Raw genomic sequence first — 17,376 nt, 5'->3', positions numbered from 1 at the left:
ATATAATAAACATTCTTTTAATGTACTTTAACTTTGATTTATTAAAATCGATATCAAAGGGTTTTTGAACATTTGCCTATTGTGTCTTTTTTTTTTAACATCGTTTTAAAACGAAAATTATGAAAATTTTATTTGAAATAAAGAAATTTCACTAGCACGAATTTCAATAATATTTTAAGTATAATTTATTCGGTCAATATAAATTTTTTAGGATTTTCGAAGTCTTTCTAAAAACTTACATACGTAAGTCAATAATGGCTTAATCATTAAAAAAGTTTAAAAAATATCGCTAGGAAAGATCTCTCAGATTAATGTATACAAACAGAGAGCTGAGCAGGGTTAAATTGACTCGCCTGATATGAATCTGTCTCTCGCATCTATATTATTTCGTCTTCCCCTATTTGAAGAATCAACGGTATAAGAATAAATTCTCGATAAGGTATATTCCATCGATTTAATATCAAGCACGTGTTTCCATATAATAATAAAAGGTAGTGGGGGATTCAGCCTTTGATAACTGCAATGGGTCGCATTTTAATGCACTTCTTGCTGATGCCTGCCGCGTGGCAGGTGTCCACGACGTCGGTGACATCCTTGTACGCCTCGGGTGCTTCCTCCATGACTAGTTTTGGACTAGCTACGCGTATGGCAATGCCCATTTGCTCCAGTTTATCCAGTACCTCCTTGTAGTCCAAATTACGACGCGACTTGGCGCGTGATAGAGCGCGACCCTGTTACAAGTAATAATATTTAGTATTATTTATTATTGGAATTCTGATGTACGTACCGCGCCGTGGCAGGTGCTGCCAAAGGTCTCCTGCATGCCGCGCTCGGTGCCGGTTAGGACGTAGCTGCAGGTGCCCATTGTGCCGCCGACTAGTACCGGTTGCCCGGTTAACTGGTAGTCGACGGGTATTAATGGATGGTGTGGCGGGAAGGCGCGCGTGGAGCCCTTGCGATGTACCAGCAGCTTTCGCTCCCTGCCGTCGACAATGTGATTCTCCACCTTGGCAATGTTGTGCGAAACATCGTAGATGACGTGCATGTCCAGATCATCCGGCGTTGTGTTAAACATCTTGGCAAAGGCCTGACGTGTGAGGAAGGTCATCGAACTGCGATTTACCCATGCAAAATTGGCCGCCGCAGCCATAGCCTTTAAATAATCCTGGCCCTCGACGGAGTTGATGCGGGCACAGGCCAATTGGCGATCGTTGGTTTCGATCTTGTCGCGCTTCATGGCCTTCTCCATCTGCACTAGGGCGTCAGTGGCCACCTGATGACCGAAGCCGCGACTGCCCGAGTGTATCATGACGACCACCTGGCCCTTCTCTTCTATGCCCATTTTGGAGGCACTCCACTTGTCATAGATTTCGTCCACCACTTGAATCTCGGCATAGTGATTGCCAGCGCCCAGGGTGCCCAGCTGGGGTAGGCCACGTTTCTTGGCGCGCATGCTGACCTTGGCCGGATCGGCGCTGAGCATTCGACCATACTCCTCGCAATGCTCTTTGTCCTCTGCCCACACATAGCCCTCGCGCAACGACCAGTCCATGCCCATCTCAAGTGCTTCCTCCAGATCGCGGGCATTCATTGGTATAATGCCTTTGGATCCTACTCCCACTGGTATATGATCGAATAGCGATTGAGCCAGCTGCTCCTTAACCGGCTGCACATCCTTCTCGTAAAGATTGGTGCGTAGCAGACGCACGCCACAATTGATGTCGAAACCGACGCCACCGGGGCTGACCACTGACAGCGGGTCATCCATATCAAAAGCAGCCATGTTGCCAATGGCAAAACCATAGCCCGAGTGTATGTCCGGCAGTCCAATTGAGCGGCCCACAATTCCCGGCAACGCGGCCACATTTGCAATTTGCTTGACGCCTGGCAAAAAGCCACCAACGGCTCCGGGGCGGCACGAGTTTTTCAGTTCCTCCAGCATGAGCTTCTCCAGGCGGCTGTTGACGTAGAAGACACCTTCTACGTTCATGTTGGGCTGAAAGCCCTTCTTGATGCGCCAGCAGTGGTCATTTATCTTCTCCAGATACTTCAGCTCCTCGACATAGGGTCGGACGACCATTTTCAGTAGTACGTACGGAACGTTTTGTTAAATCTATTTCGTAAGTTGATTGTTTTTAAGTTTATATTGCACAATTTACAACTATTTCGCCAGAATTTGCAATGCAGCTGCAATTTGCCGGTAAATGACACTTAAGTCTATAGCACCAACAGCTGGGGGCACCCACAAAAGTTAACATTTTCATAAAATTTTATGTTAATGTTATCAATGTTATCGAACACCCACCACAATTTATTGAGCCTGTCATAATTTTAATGCAATCGATAACCCGTCTCAATTTTTCAACAAATGTAACTATTTTTAATTAAATATTTTAAAATTAATACACTTAATCGAAAAATTAGTGAAAATATCCAATGTTTCTAGCAACAGGTGGTCCGTAAACGTCTACATGATTGCTCTGGTATACAATAATGCTTAAGAATGGATACTTTTGGTTGACCGATGCGACATCAAACAATTCTGTTCCCACCAACCAATTCACTTTAAGGAGGTGCATTCGACTAAGCACCGATGGCTCCAGTCCAGCCGCATCCCTATTGGAAAGAGCCAGCGTCTTTAATTTCGTTGCTGACCGTAAAAGCAGCGTCAACTGACTTGGTTCCTGCACGTCGCAACGGCTGAGATCCAATTCGAGTAGCAAGGGAGCCACCAGCGAAATCACTTTTATATAGTCGCTTGTAATGTTGGCATGTTGTATTTTGAGTGCCCTAAGACGTGCCCCCTCCTCTGCGCCCACACACAGGGGTTGCAGCAGGGCCAGCACACTGTCCGAGCGTACGGAATAGCCCACATTAATGTTGATACTCTGCAGGTGCCGGCCAAGTGCTAGTAACTGGTTTGCGTCATATTGAGGGGGAAAACGCATGCTAAACTCAAAGTGGCGAAATCTGTGCAGCTGCCGATCGATGGCATCATCGATGACGGGATGAACTTTTCCAAAAAGCAGTATTAACTCCTCCAATGTAAGATACTGGAATATATTGTCCAAGCAATCATCGTTTAAGACCAGCAACGATGTGGAATATGTTTCCATAGTGGATGGTGACTGAAACGAGCAATTTAAAACAATTTAAATATGGCGCGCAGGTTATCGATAGCCAGTCAGCTGTTCGAGCGTGTGTGTGCGTGTGTATGTACTGTTTATGTCTGCGCTGTCTACGTGTTTGTGGTCGACGCCGCTCCAAAATTAAAGTGAATCATATAAAACTCGTCTCCAACTTACGCGACACTCGCGAGCAGCGCTCACTGCCATTTCAGCAAAAATATTTTCAATTCCAAACGCGAACGCGACGGATAAAACTTCGACCAGTCGTTGTCGACTCTAAACTGCGGTGTGTTTGTTATTGTTGTTGTCGCGTCGTCGCGGTACAGGAAAAAACTGTTTGCGTGGATCAAAAACTTAAGTCAATTAACTACGTTTGCGCCTGACCTTAAATATTTCAATTGGAAGTATACGTTATATATATATGATTACTGATTACTGTCTGTATAAGGCGTGGCACTTGTGAAAAGTCTGTGTTATTCGCTTAGCCCAATTGGAGATTTCATCACACAAGCAACACACACAGAGAGAGGCGTACATATTACCTGAACTAGAACAACAGCAAGGCAAGGGAAACAGCGCAATGGATGATTTAGGTGAGTGCGGACCACCATACACAAATACTTCCGGCTGTACTGACACCCTGTATTTGTTGCTGCTGCTCCTACTACTTCAAGGTCAATTCTCGTTGGCGGCATGAGCATACATAGCTAATTAGCATTCCAACCTTTTTAGTAGTTGCATACATGGCCGGTAGATGGCGTTTAAATAATTTGAATTTCTCTGACAGCTCGAAATAAGTCTTTATCTGGTTTTGCTAGTCTAATTGGTTAATCTTGTTGCATGATTAGCCCACTGTACCTATTGTACCAAATCTCCTATCTATCAACAAATATGTGCATACGTGTATGAATACAAATTTGTAAGTTTATGTATTAATGGACATTCGTAAGCATATATGTATGTATGTATATAGAACACTAATCTTATCGCAGCTTATACTTTGTATCCTCGCAATTGCGAATTTTTCGTGAATTTATGATTTATACACATTCCTGGAAATCAGCAACTGAGCGTCGCTGCCGACGCTGCATCATTCACACTTTAAAATGATTAATATTGAGTGTAGGCTTTTGCTTCAATACCTGGTATTGTAAATGATCTGAGTTCGTTGGGTCGGTTCAGTTTTTAACTGGGCTCGCCATTTATTTGTTTGTTTTTATTTCCACACACACACTTTTAGTCATCATCAGCAGAAGTTCGTGTATCGTCTTGTTCGCAGCTGCCCTTGTTGTTGCTATTCTTACTTCTTACTTTATTTTCTTTATGACACAATTTCTCGGCAGTTTACTGCCTGTTGCGCTTGTTGTAAATGTCTTTTGATAAACACACACACACACACATACACACACACACGAGTGGAAACATTCCTAAGAGTTGAGTAAAGGCCACTCATACTCATTGTGAAGAAAATCGAATAAGTTGACAGCTCGCTGGAACTTTAAAGTTTAAATGCAGCTGACTGCGCTCTGCCCACGCACAGTGGTGCACTTACCCGCAAAATGAAAGCACACACTCCGTTTATGAAAGGTCTCTGTCTAGTCTGTATTCTGAGTGAAGTGTGCCCACTTTATTGATTACACCCGTCAGAGAGGCTGCCCACTTGGCACACGCAACGTCCGGAGTCGTGTTGCGTGTGCAGCAAAGCTGTTGATGTGTCTGCTCGATGATGCTTATACATGATATTGCAACTCATCACAGTGGAGATCACAGTGGAATTAGAATAATGTTTTTGTTGATCGCGTTAAAGTACAAAAACACTAGCTTAGTTGACATAGACATGAACTAAAAATAGAAGCCGTATAATATTATAGTATTTATTATTAGAGACAATGACAGGTCACAGATCAGTTGTCAAGATTCTACGTTTGTTTTCACACACCGTGTTTGAGTACATTTGTGTTCGAATGCTCTTTAATCCACTGTGAGTGCAAAGCGTTTGACAATCTTCGTTTGTCTGCTTTGTTGCTAATTCCTTATTTTGCCGTATGCCTCTCACTTGCGGCTTTCGCTTTGCGGCTTCGTTGCTGTCGCTGCGACACAACCTCATCATCACGACTTGCAGCAACCGCAGCCAGACGGACGCTGGCAGAGCGAGAGGAGCAACAAACCGCCAAGCGAGACAAATGAAATGAGCAACTTTTCGTTTGTTTATTCTCTCTTTTGCTCTTCACGGACTCTCTGTGTAGCTGCGCGCGGCACTCGTGAGAGCAGCGTTGCGTTTGCTTTGAATGGAGCTCCATCGCTGCTGCGTTTGAGGTTCCATTTCATGTTCCGTTAGCGTGCACAAGCGCCAAGTTCTATTTCAGTCGTTTGCGACGCTTTTGCTTAGACACGACGCGACGCGACGCGACGCGATGTGCGCTTCTCATTCGGTCTCACTCAGATTTGGCGTCCATAATGAAGAATAACAAAATATGAGGAATTTGGACAAAGTGGAGTCAAAAGTTCATAAAAAAACAAATAAACATACATATTAAACACGGTGTCCAGTGAATTACCGTGGAATCGAGCAATCGATAACAGCAAAAAGAGTGCCGCCAACAAATTAATCAATCGATCAAGTGCTCAATGTGAATCAAAATACGCTGCAAGATATTCGAACAGCACAAAAAGTCAATGAAAAATCGGTGGGTTTTGCGACTGTGGCAGGTAGCGTGTAGCGTGGGAAAATTGTTTACCTAGGCTGAAGTAGATAAAATGTACTATTTGTGGTTAAATAAAGATAATAAAATTAAAGTATTACTGAGATAAACCAAAGCTGCGATAAGAGAGGCATTTCAGTAGGCCAACTGATAACACACAACAAACACATCAAGAGTCCAACAAAGAAGGGGCGCAAATATTTTTGGCCAATAGATTAATGTTCTTCACTGTCACAACCCAAATCCGAAAAACATTTCGCTAAAAGCTTTGCAGCGCTTTTAGAATTTTAATTTACACTAATTAAGAAGCTATTTTTTAAATCGAATAAACAACTTAATCAAGAACAAGATGAAAAACGAGAAATACGCCCAAATGTGACAAGAGCAGTGAAATTTTGGTAGCGCCATTAATTTTAGACGTCCCCGACAAGCGGATTATAACAGTATTCAAAATTGAGACTAACTCGTGGGCGTTGAAGAGGGAAATTCGGTTTGATCAGGCCTCTGACTGAAAACTAAAGAGAACCAAAAACATAATCGGAATGCCAAACATTAAATACCCTTGCCGAACTTAATCATGAAAGCGTTATTTTGTAACGATACAACAGTTATATAATACACTTATTCCTACGCATAAATGTTATGAAAGATAATAACTGAAAGATAGTTTCGTTAATATGTGTATATGTATTTTAATAGGGTCGGAGATGTCTGTAATGCTAATATCCTCTGCTAGGGTATACAAACTAACAACAATAACAATTGAAAGGGCAATTATGAATATACGACATTTTACACACGTATTTCAACCACTTGGAATATAAAGTAAACAAAGTTTCTCGCATTACGAAAGTGCCTCAACTATTGTAATATTGATGAATTGAATAAATGAACAGAAATGTTTATTGAAATTGTGGCTCATCCAGCATTGCATCCACGAAGTGCACTTATGAGAATTGTTCTCGATTAGCCGCCAAACGAATTTCAATTAGTCAAACAGTCGCCTCCGCCCTTCTGTCTATGCAGCCCCTTCTGGGGCCCCGCCCTCGGATCGAGGGCTTCGCCCACACGCATGCGTTAAGGGGCAACAAACGGGCTTCCACTCCAAAGTCGCAGATCAAATGTTTGTTCGAAAAACTGAACGAAAAAGAAGAGAAATTAGCACCTCTCCCGCCCCCAAGCCCCCTTCCACCATCCACACTCGCCGTCTGTGTTGCAATGAGTTCATCGTTCAATTTGTTAGCGTAGTACGAGTAGAGCAAGTTCTCGTTTTCAATCAGCTAACAGATTCTTATCTCCAAGTGCCGACTCATAAAATTTCAATTAGTGTGCGTTTGTTTTTGTGCTCAACGAAGGGAGAAGTTCCCAGCTCTCTGTCTCGCGCTCAGAGAGACTTTATCTGCAGGCTTCATGCTAGGGATGTTCGAGCCATAAATCCTCAAAGTGAACAAAATATAATGGGAAATAATTATTTTTATGAGCTGAATTTTGGAATAAAACATTAGTTGCACTATTTTTAGTATAAATGGCGGTTTTCAAATATTCGGAAATTAGTCTACTGTAATAAATAATATCCTGTTAGGTTTTTTGGGACCTGCTGCTTCATGTCTATGCCGTAATAGTTTATGTTATTCGGAATTGCAGAATTGTCCATACACAAAAATGTTGGTCAAAATATAAACTTTTTTATAGTGACATTAAATGAATGTATTTACGGGTCGTAGAAAGGCCGGAATAGATCACCCACGTGGATGTTAATTTTCGTATACGCAGCTCTGCGTTTTCACCTTTGGCGCCTGCGGCAAGGTCAGCCAGACGCCTTTACAAACAACTTTTATGTACTTACCAATAAAATATTCAAATATTTATAGAGAGATCTAGCGTTCGTTCGAGGCGTCGGTCAACAAGAGTCCAAGTCCATCGAGCACTGGCCGCCAGGCTGCTTGGAATTTCCTGCGCCAAAAAAAAAGAATAGAAAATAATATTTCGGCAAGTCGAAGAGTTAACACCCTTCCATATAGCTATATGTATATAGTAGTCCTAGCTAGCTCATAATTGCCAGGCTAAGTTTAGGAGTTGAAGAAGAAAATGGTTTACCCATCGATTTATAATTTCTATGGGAACTAAATGATAGAGTAGTTCGACAATAATGGGATTTTAAGATTGTTTCCATATAGCCATATAGTATTCCTAGCTCCTAGCTCATAATTGCCAGAAATAGTTTAGAGGTCGCGAAAAGATAAAAGATAATTGTCTACTCTTCGTCTCATCATTTCTATGGGAACTATATGATATTGTAGTTCGACATTAATGGGATTTTATAACTAAATGATATAGTGGTCTGATCTGTCCGCCTTCTACTCTGAGAGACTAATTTGCAGAGAAAGAGATAGATTAATAGATAGATATCGATACGGCTTGGTTGGGGCTGATCGATAGTATATATACTCCATGGATTCGGAGATGCCTGCCTCCAAGCGTTACACATTGCGAGACATAGCTATAATACCTCAACAAGTCGATGCGAATATATATCGCGCCTTTGACTTTTAAATTTAGAACTGGCAAACACAATCGTTTGTTTGTTTTTCTCTTGTTTCTCTGTTGCCGATCGACGTCATCGCGACGTGCCCTGCGAGACCTGGAAAAGCGTGCACGGGCTCCCGGGGAGCCCAGTGGAGATTCTCGGCTACCTTTTTGGCATTGCAGTGCGGAAATGTTTTTCGGTTTTCATCTAATTTTTTGCCTTTAGCTGAATTTGCTGCGCTGCTTGGTTGGGGCAAAAAAAACGTCGCCTTTGATTTGCGAGAACTTTTATTTTTAGTTCTCGATCATGGTGTTGACGTAATTTGGCAACCTTGATTCCCCGATGCCAGCATCCATTCCAACAACAACAACAACAACGAGAGAATATAAACCTGCTGCTGCGTTCGGCGTTTTTTTAGATCTCTAATTTATGTTTTATTATTTGTTACCTTTTCCAATGTGTCGTTATTTGTTTAGACACATGTTAGCTCTGTATATTCATTTGGTATCTTTATGGTTCATAAATCTGGCACTCGGATCACCATGATCCCAATGTCCACATGTCGTCCGTGGGTGATTGTCATAAATTGCCAGTGTCTCATATATCAGCTATGATTGCATTTTCGGGAATCCCACACACTCAATCCGGCGCTCGACTTTAAATCAACCACTTTGTTAGCTTTCATATTTATTATTGTTCCGCATGACTTTGGGCTACTTTGGATTCCACAAGGGAATCCCTTAAGAATCACTATTCTATTTTAAATCGAAAAGAAATTGTCAGCTGATGACTCTAAGAGAATTAACTCAAACATTATTCATTAGTATACATTAATGAGTTATTTGCCAGACTTAATCCATTTCTCCTTTTGCCTAAAATCAACTCTAGTTTTCGACTCTTATAAAGTATATATAGATTTTTAGATTGCGTTTGATTCTGTCTCATGAATAATCATTAAATGCAAAGCAGGAAATATGAATGTTTAATAATAATAATCTTGGCAATGTTCTATTTGAATCCATGCCACAAGAGCTCACCCCAGTCACAAATTTGTATCATTAAGACGATGTCATGGTAGGGGATGCGAGGGAGGGAGGGGGAGAGGGAGGGGTGGGTTCTGGGACAAAACTATGACAGACAAACGGATACCGAATGACAGGCGACGGCCAAAAATAAAAATGTGCTTATAAATAAAAATTTTAAAAAAAAAAACACGTCGTCTGGGGAAAAAACACGCTCGCCACAAAAAGCTTTCTAAATAAATCAGCAAAAAATGCAGCGGAAGACTTGAAAGGAGTCGAGCTGCATTTGCAGCAGATTTATTTCCAATCGATTTTTAATTGACTTTTTTAAATGCAGCTAAATATCAAAGTGTTTTTTAAAAAATGGATAGAACAATGTATGGAAAAATCGATCCCGGAGCGCGACAACCCTATCGCACGGTGCGCAGCAAGGGCATCCAGCCGGGCTGTAAGTATTCCCAAGCCGACTAACCCGACTCACATACAAAATGAAAGGCCAGCTCGCATTGCGCATCGTTCATTTGAAATGTGTTGCCCGACAGCCAGAGCTCCACGCAGTGCTCCACGCCTCCAATGTTGTCCGGCTGGCCGGCGGACCAGCGGAGGAACAGGGCATCTTCGCCGGTGGCCTGTGATGCGTATACGCCCGGTTCGCCCAGGTCATAGAGCGACAGCCAGTAGCTCTTCGACGGATGCAGATGTGGGCTAAGCGCCTGCAGCTCCTCCTCACGCTCCAGGTTCACCAGAAAGCCGCCGAGCTGGCGGCAAATGTTGCCCGCCTGGAACCAATTGACTCGCGACGATTCCTCAATGTAGTAGAACTTGTCGCCGATTGCAGTGAAGTTCTCCGCAGTGTGCTTCTCGAGAACTGTTGAAATAGTTTGCTTTTTGTTAGATGTAGGTATTATGTGGATACCTGTACCTGTACCCGTGCCTGTACCTGTACCTGTACCTGTACCTGTACCTGTGCCTGTACCCGTGCCAATGGGCGTAGCTTCGTAGCCGAAAGCCCACAATAACAGCAGGAACAAGTATCTGAGACTTATTTTCATGTCGAGCGGCAATTTGTGACTGTCTCTACATTCGCTTTGGTTGATAAGTCAACAAATATGATAGTTATATTGATAATAAAAAAGTCAAGTAAGCTTAATCAGTAAAATACAGTGGTCGCTCGCAAATAAGAAACTTCAGAACTTACAATTTTTCACAAAATGTATTATATATTTATTATTAGTTGTATCGCAAAACAGGGCCTATAGAAATTCAATTAGCTTCTGTTAGAGCAAAGCGTTCTAGTTAGCAGGTGATCACTGTACCTGCCCCCAGCTATCAACAAGAATCGATCGATAAGTTTTTCAATTTTCGGGGCTTCCCACATTTACGATTATTCCTAAATATAAATATGATAACACTGCACAAGGCGAAACAAGTTGACACATTGCCGACTACGTAATACTCTATTCAAAGTCCATTAACAGCTTGAAGTCTTGGTTATTTGTTTGCTGTCTTCCAAAGCTAACCTTAGAATTTGAACTTAGGGGAACAGGTGAGCATGTCAGGCTTCAAGACAAACTATGCATTGCTCGAAATCAATATACTCTTTTTTCAAGTTTGCGAACAGATATAAACATAAAGCATCTCTCAACTTAATTACTTTTCGAAGTAGTAAGCGCCATCTATATCTGGTTTTAAGAAGTCGCAAATCGTTTGCATAACGTTGCATACTTTTTGGCTTGGGCCAAAACAAAAACGTAAACGTAAAACAAAAGCCTAAAAGATAGGAAAAATACGTTTTAAATATTATAATAATAGTTTTCCAAAATTACAAAAATTATAAAAATATTATATTATATAATTTACAAAAAATTATATTTTGAGTTTGGTGAAGATATGTTGATAAACATAAAATGTTGCCCTATAATAATTCTATGACATCTATATGATATGGAGATCCGATGTTGATAAGATTTCGTTTATATGTACCTTACATAGTCAGACAGACAGATGGGTAGACAGACATGGCTATATTGACTAAATGCTGATTTCCATTACTAAACTAATCCTCTAAACCGTTAAAATGTTTTTAGAAATAGATGTTTCTTGCCATTAGATCATGCGGGATGTTAAGTCATAATTGGTAAAAAAAAAAAAAATTACCTTGCACAATTTTAAACAAATCGTACAGACATCAAGTTTTGTTGTTGTACTTCTTGCACAAAACTCTTTGCAATCACAGCGTAAACAATTTAAGCCCAAACAAGACCCTGTGACGTAACACGCCCAATTTATTGCAACTGCGCCGATTGGGATATGCTGCTTATACCCCGTAAACACTAAAAAACGAGGGTATCAGCAAAGCATGCAAATGCATTTAACAGTAGGCAGCAGGCTATCCGAAACTCTAATACGCTTCTCGCTGTGCTACTTATATTTATTCGGGGTATAGTTATATAGTTTACGGGGTATCTGCTAGGCGGTACCTCCCCAACAAAGCACTGAGCACAAACAAGTAAACATTGGCCGGAGATTGCATCAAAAGTGAAGTCTCAACGTGTCAGACATTGATTTGAATATATTTTGAATTCAGTTTGCAATTAGACGCCGCGCGAGTTTCATCTTGCTCTCTTCGCTAACAAGTGCAATAATAGAAAACATGAAAATCGGTAAGCTGCTAAAACTTTGTCAATCTGGCGGCGGGCGGGGTTTACTATGGCGACCCTCACGACGCGGTTCATTCATTAGATCATTCCATTCATTCGGCGTCATTCAATGTGGGCGTCGCATAGTTTCTGCTGCTGTTCTATATTCGCGTTCACGATATATGTGTGTGTGTGTGTGTGTACATGTATCCATGTGCGTACCTGTATTAGTATTAGTGTTGTGTAAGCGTACTTAATTGCTAAGGTAGCTGCTGATTCAATGTTAAGTCAACAAGCCTTGATAAAGCAAAGTCAAATCAAGCCTGCCAGATGTTTATGCAACACTTGGGATTAAAATTCAGCGCATTCTTGTCAGACCGGAAGTTAGCTTTGAGAAACTGTTCTTTCAAAACTTGTCGAAGAGTTTCGGAACCAGTTCGAAAAGTTCCATTTGGATAATCTTTGTTGAGAACTTCACTTGGAGGCAATTTAAGTTTCAACTTGTTAACCTTTTTGAACCGCACGCGAATATGAAATCTGAGCAATCAATTGTAGATCTCATCGTCAATTTATAGAGCAAAAACAAAAAACAACGCTCGCTGTCAAATTAATACGAAATAATCAACAAAAACAATTTTAATTTGTTGTCATTCGTCGTTTGCTGATGTTTTTGGTTTTGTTTTTGTTGCTGCATACTAATTTTAGTTTTGGTCAAAGTCAAGTGACTCATCCAAACACTAAAAGTGCGCAAGATTTTGTTTGCTAATTCTGGTCGGCAGGTGGCGCCTCTGCGACAAACGCCCACAACGCGCAGCCTGCGGCAGGCAACAAATGGCAACGTTTACTCAACACTTTTGTTGTACAACTACGCGCAAATGTGTTGTAATCAACAGCAACAGAAATAACACCAACAAAAAATGCACACAAACACATGCTCAATTGAGTTTGAGCGGCTTTTCCCACCCTCTCTTGAGTGAGTTATGCGCTGCACACTGAAATCATATATAGAATATGATGCAGGAATTTCGAAAAAACGAATAACGAAAAACTATAAGCATTCATATTATCCGAATGTAATGTATTTACTTAAAATATTAATACTTTAGAATTGTGAGCAGGAAAATATTATGAAACGATTACAAAACAATCTAATATTTTCTTCTTCTGTATACATAATATAACTATAACATTTTACAATTTGATATAAATATTTTGTAACTTCGTTTGAATCTCAGAATATATGTAAATATCTTTTGAAAAATCGAAATAAATAAATATTCCATGTTACACGCCAAAGTTTGAACCAACCAAATACCAGCTGATATTTGAAAACTAGATTTTCAATTTTGTACCAGTGTGCGCTGCTGCTGTTAGTCTCACAGCCTCAGCTTCAGCAACGGTTTTCGTCGGGCATCTTGTTCAGTTGCTTTTAAGATTTTGCCGAGCGAAAAATAATTTTTGGTGCTCTGCTGCCGCCGTTACCGTCGCTCTGTGCGTTGAAAAATCGTCGATCGATTGTTTGTGTATTTCTGTTTTAGTTCGCTTTTTGTATTCTTATTTGCGGCAGTGTGCGTGTCTATAGAATTTTAATAAAGGCTGCGTATTTCGATCAAAAAAAAACAACAATAATAACATCAAACAATATTAACAACAACAATCGTGAATCACATGAAAACGAAAGTGACAGCCGCAAGCTGCAAAAATATGTAACAACAATGTCAACAGCAATTGCCAGATTCCGATGAAGAAGAAGAAGCAGTTGAAGCAGCGCAGTCAAGAGCAAAACGTTAAAAAAAAGTTTAAAAAACACATGAACAAGCACAATAACAACAATTGGAATCGCGCGTGCTGCTTGACCTGCTCTGCGCGCTTTGCTCTCTCTCTCTCGGCCACGAACTCTCTTGATCTGCACACTCGCTCTCCATTTAGTGCATTGTGCAAGGCGTCGGTCGCCGTTATAACAGCTGTCTTGTCTTCGTATTTGATTCGGACTGCAGCTGTCAATACTCCCCCTACTATGTCCACTGATTGAAACTCGCCCTCTCTCTGTCCTTACCCTGCGCAGCCAACGTTGTTGTTTTGATTAACTGCATCCAAATAACTTCGAAGCGATGCTCTTTTAATTGATCTCACTCTTTTTGTCTCTCTCTCTCTCTCTCTCTCTCTTTCTTTGGATGCTCCTTTGATGGCTTTTAATTGACTTTAATTGCATTTTAATGAAAACAATTTGAAGATAATGTTAACCAATAGTTGAAATTGTCATCTTCGCTGCATTTTTGTCGTTGGCATTTAATGGCTTTTAAATGATCTTAAATATTGCAGTTGGCGTTTCTGAGTAGCGCCCATTCAAAGAAAAACAAAACCCAATTCTCATAAATTGATTCTAAAACGTATATACACAAATATTTTATCTCTTTAATCTGTCGTATCGAAGACCGAATATTATTTTATAGATCATCACGCGGATGGAGATTTACTTAGCTGATCTTTGAAATTGAACTTAATACCGTTGCGACATTTAAAACAATAATTCACAGTCAAAACATAGCGAACGAAAAAAGATTCATGTCACTTTCCGAGTCATTTCCTTTCCACACAGTTCGCATCATAATTCTCTTGGCCCCACAGTCTTGACGTTGACCCACTGAAGCGCGACGCTCTGATAACCCTGCCAGCTCTATTTTTAGTCACTCTCCCCAACACCACACACAGCCAATACCCATATGGCAGGGCACACTGAGAATCCATATATACATACAGACACTCCTCAGAGACAACCACATGTTCGAAGCCCCATTTTTTTTTGGATCGGTTCCTTTCGAATTATTTTTAAGCAAATTGCGAAACGATTTGCCATTTGCCTGATATTTTCCAAAAACCGAAAAAGTCTTTTATATATAGATCATCGTTCAGCGATCCGTCCGATGCCTCAGATACGTGCCTCTCCCCTCTCCCCTTTATCGCCTTTATTATATTCACAATAAATCGGCTGCCATAAAAAAACCGTCACACTTTTTTCCCACTTATTTGCTTTACATAACTCAAGATTTTCACTCAATCTGAGTGATCTTAGCACTTTCCCTTCTCTATGCTGGCATTGGCCCAATTGCAGGTGGCACTAACTTTTGAACCCCGATAGAATCGACGCCAACAAAAAAAAACAAACTAATGATTTGTTAGATTTTTTGTTGGGTGTTCATAAACTGATGTCTTAATCGCTGCCTGTCATGTTTCGTGTTGGACAGTGTTCTGTCTTATATTCGCCTTTATCGCTTGGCTTGGGTAGGTCAAATGAGGAAGAGTGACAGTTACGACAGCTATCAAAATGCGCAACGTTTAGATTTTCCTCCAACTAACCCAACCCAACAGCCATTTGCCATATTTTGTGCCCTGCCTTTGTGGATTTTACACCATGTAACCAATAAATATGGGTACAGTGGAGCAAATCTGTAGAAATGTGATCTCAGGGAATATAAACTTCTCAATTTTATTTAAAAATGATCGATACTCTTCCCGTTTCTCTAAGACGATAAATAATAATAAAAAACTAGAGCTTTTCATCAGAACACAAGACAAGAAGTATATCCTTTGTTTCTGGGATATACACACAAATTAATGTCATCTTTAAGCACAGTAAATGTCAAAACTAACGATCAACAAATACAAATTTCATTTATGAATGAATTTATTAGAATTTAGGGCTAGGGCAAGAAGAAGCACATGTTACGGCAAATCGTATTTGGGCACAGGGTATTTCAACGTCGGGCACATGCAACTAGAGCACATTCTGTCTTGTTTGTTTGTTGCTTTTAGCCAAATTATAGCCAAATCGAATGCAAACAACGTTAATTTGATCAAATATATTTTCAACGAGGCACACTCACACACACACACACACACACACACGCACACACGCACGAATTCATTTATATATTTATATAATCATCATATATGCGATATTTCGTGCCCTGGTGTGATTTTTAGCTCGCTCGACTAGTTCGTCCCACGAGAAACATATCAAAAAAAAAATTGTGTGTAGACCTCGTCTACTGTCTGCTGTCGATGGTCGTCCGTCCCCCCTTCCCCTCCCTTTCCCCCTCCCCCGTCTCTACTCACTGCTTATGGCCATTATGGGCGCAGTGTGGGAGTCGATGGCTTTGGCTTTGGCTTTGCTTTCCGATTGAGTTTTCATGCAGCTTTTGGCTTTGCTCAAACTCGGCTAGTTTAAATTTCTCTATTTGCTTCAGTTGATATTGTTGTTGTTGTTGTTGTTTAAGCCAAGTTACGCGAACATTTCTATTAAAGGAACTAACCGAAACGTTTGTGCCCCGTTCAGCGTCTTCATCAATTTTGGCCATATTTTCGTTTTGGGCTAAGTAATGTCTTCGAAACTGATATCATCGTCGTTCCACAGCACGCCCCTCAACGACTGCTTTAAAGTGGGCGCGTTCGAGAGACGCTTGGGTAAGTCCATGTTGCCAAGTGCGTGACGAGCTTTGAATGTGGGCTGGGGCCGGCCAGATTGTTAGGCGGCAGAGTTCTAATGCCAAGGTCAAGTTCGAATGCATTTCGAAAAAGGGTCAACGGCCTTGGCCTGGTTTTAACAATCAAATAACTAATAATATCACGATTATTGTCAGTAGATAGACTCGAGATCGATACCTATTGCAGTATTGCTTGAAGGTGTCTCGCCACAACGAAAGTGTATGGAACTACCAACAGAATGATATAAGGATCTATATTATGTTCTTATAACATGTCTACATACCTAGACAAATTAGTTTTCGTGTCTCCGTGAACCGATACCTCGCCTAGAGGTTCAGCTAAAGCACCTGTTTCTACATTCAGCTAGTTTGTAATTTGTTCTGTTCCTCTTCTCTTGGCTTAATGGATGTGCGCAAATGTATCTAAAAACAGAAGGAAGCATATCCGACCTCTTAAAGGGTATATATTTGTCCGTCTGTGAGAATGTGTCAATCTCGGAACTACAAATGCTAGAGATACAATTTAAAGATATATTCTCCTATGAGTATATTATCGCTATCTTCACTTAATCTTATAATATCGATAAATGTCGATTTTGAGACATGTTATGTTTAAGTATAATTCGAAAGTTAGTTAATTACACTTACAAACTTAAATTATCAAAAGTTGTATGAGTTAATTATAAAATACAAAGTTAATGACATACTGCTAGAAACTATCTTTTAAAATGTAGCAAAAATTTGGTATTTTTAAATGATTTGACGGCTATTTAGATTTATATTCGCGGCTCGATTCATCTCAGAATTTAGGCAACAGGATTTTATTTACGCCTTTAACGTTTTGTGTAGCCAATTTCAGAACGGTTCTTTTGTT

The 17,376-nt window shown here is 40.6% G+C and overlaps 4 protein-coding genes across 19 annotated transcripts in view; 1 reads left to right on the top strand and 3 right to left on the bottom strand.

The window, feature by feature from the left end:
• Window positions 1-161: 161 nt before the first annotated feature.
• On the bottom strand, window positions 162-2,213 carry RtcB (RtcB RNA ligase). Its single transcript, XM_064691607.1, has 2 exons — window positions 788-2,213; window positions 162-731 (listed from the first exon to the last, which is right to left on the bottom strand). Exons 1-2 carry the CDS (start codon window positions 2,078-2,080, stop codon window positions 504-506), a joined length of 1,521 nt encoding a protein of 506 aa, XP_064547677.1. The 5' UTR covers window positions 2,081-2,213; the 3' UTR covers window positions 162-503.
• Window positions 2,214-2,353: 140 nt separating this feature from the next.
• Window positions 2,354-5,350, bottom strand: LOC135434878 (uncharacterized). 6 transcript variants are annotated; one of them, XM_064691610.1, is made up of 4 exons: window positions 5,068-5,346; window positions 4,681-4,970; window positions 4,271-4,624; window positions 2,354-3,128 (listed from the first exon to the last, which is right to left on the bottom strand). In XM_064691610.1, the coding sequence occupies exon 4, from the start codon at window positions 3,114-3,116 to the stop codon at window positions 2,421-2,423; it is 696 nt and encodes a 231-aa protein (XP_064547680.1). In that variant the 5' UTR covers window positions 3,117-3,128; window positions 4,271-4,624; window positions 4,681-4,970; window positions 5,068-5,346; the 3' UTR covers window positions 2,354-2,420. The 6 variants fall into 6 exon arrangements, with proteins under 6 accessions (XP_064547680.1, XP_064547682.1, XP_064547684.1 ...); XM_064691612.1 differs by having other exon boundaries at window positions 4,440-4,624; XM_064691614.1 differs by having other exon boundaries at window positions 4,271-4,618.
• The window catches only part of Pax (Paxillin), a 29,594-nt gene continuing 15,470 nt past the window's right edge, over window positions 3,253-17,376 (top strand). For 2 of the 6 annotated variants that reach the window (XM_064691598.1, XM_064691604.1), the window contains exon 1: window positions 16,336-16,482. In XM_064691598.1, coding sequence (XP_064547668.1) covers window positions 16,398-16,482 — 85 coding nt within the window. In that variant the 5' untranslated portion in view covers window positions 16,336-16,397. Of the gene's footprint in view, window positions 3,722-5,676; window positions 5,816-9,716; window positions 9,828-12,017; window positions 12,043-13,493; window positions 13,510-16,335; window positions 16,483-17,376 lie in introns of those variants that run through there. The other 4 variants (XM_064691600.1, XM_064691599.1, XM_064691602.1 and 1 more) reach the window with 4 other exon arrangements.
• Window positions 9,645-10,450, bottom strand: LOC135434879 (C-type lectin 37Db-like). Of its 6 annotated transcripts, none has more exons than XM_064691616.1 (2): window positions 10,296-10,450; window positions 9,645-10,247 (listed from the first exon to the last, which is right to left on the bottom strand). In XM_064691616.1, exons 1-2 carry the CDS (start codon window positions 10,429-10,431, stop codon window positions 9,847-9,849), a joined length of 537 nt encoding a protein of 178 aa, XP_064547686.1. In that variant the 5' UTR covers window positions 10,432-10,450; the 3' UTR covers window positions 9,645-9,846. The 6 variants fall into 6 exon arrangements, with proteins under 6 accessions (XP_064547686.1, XP_064547687.1, XP_064547688.1 ...); XM_064691617.1 differs by having other exon boundaries at window positions 10,314-10,450; XM_064691618.1 differs by having other exon boundaries at window positions 10,320-10,450.

This window comes from Drosophila montana, unplaced genomic scaffold (genome assembly GCF_035044405.1).
Source record: "Drosophila montana isolate Dmon_TW-CO22-7 unplaced genomic scaffold, ASM3504440v1 contig_3440_1, whole genome shotgun sequence".
Classification (NCBI taxonomy): Eukaryota; Metazoa; Arthropoda; class Insecta; order Diptera; family Drosophilidae; genus Drosophila; species Drosophila montana.
Note: the sequence above shows the minus strand (reverse complement) of the source record. Positions and strands in the feature narration are given on the sequence as shown.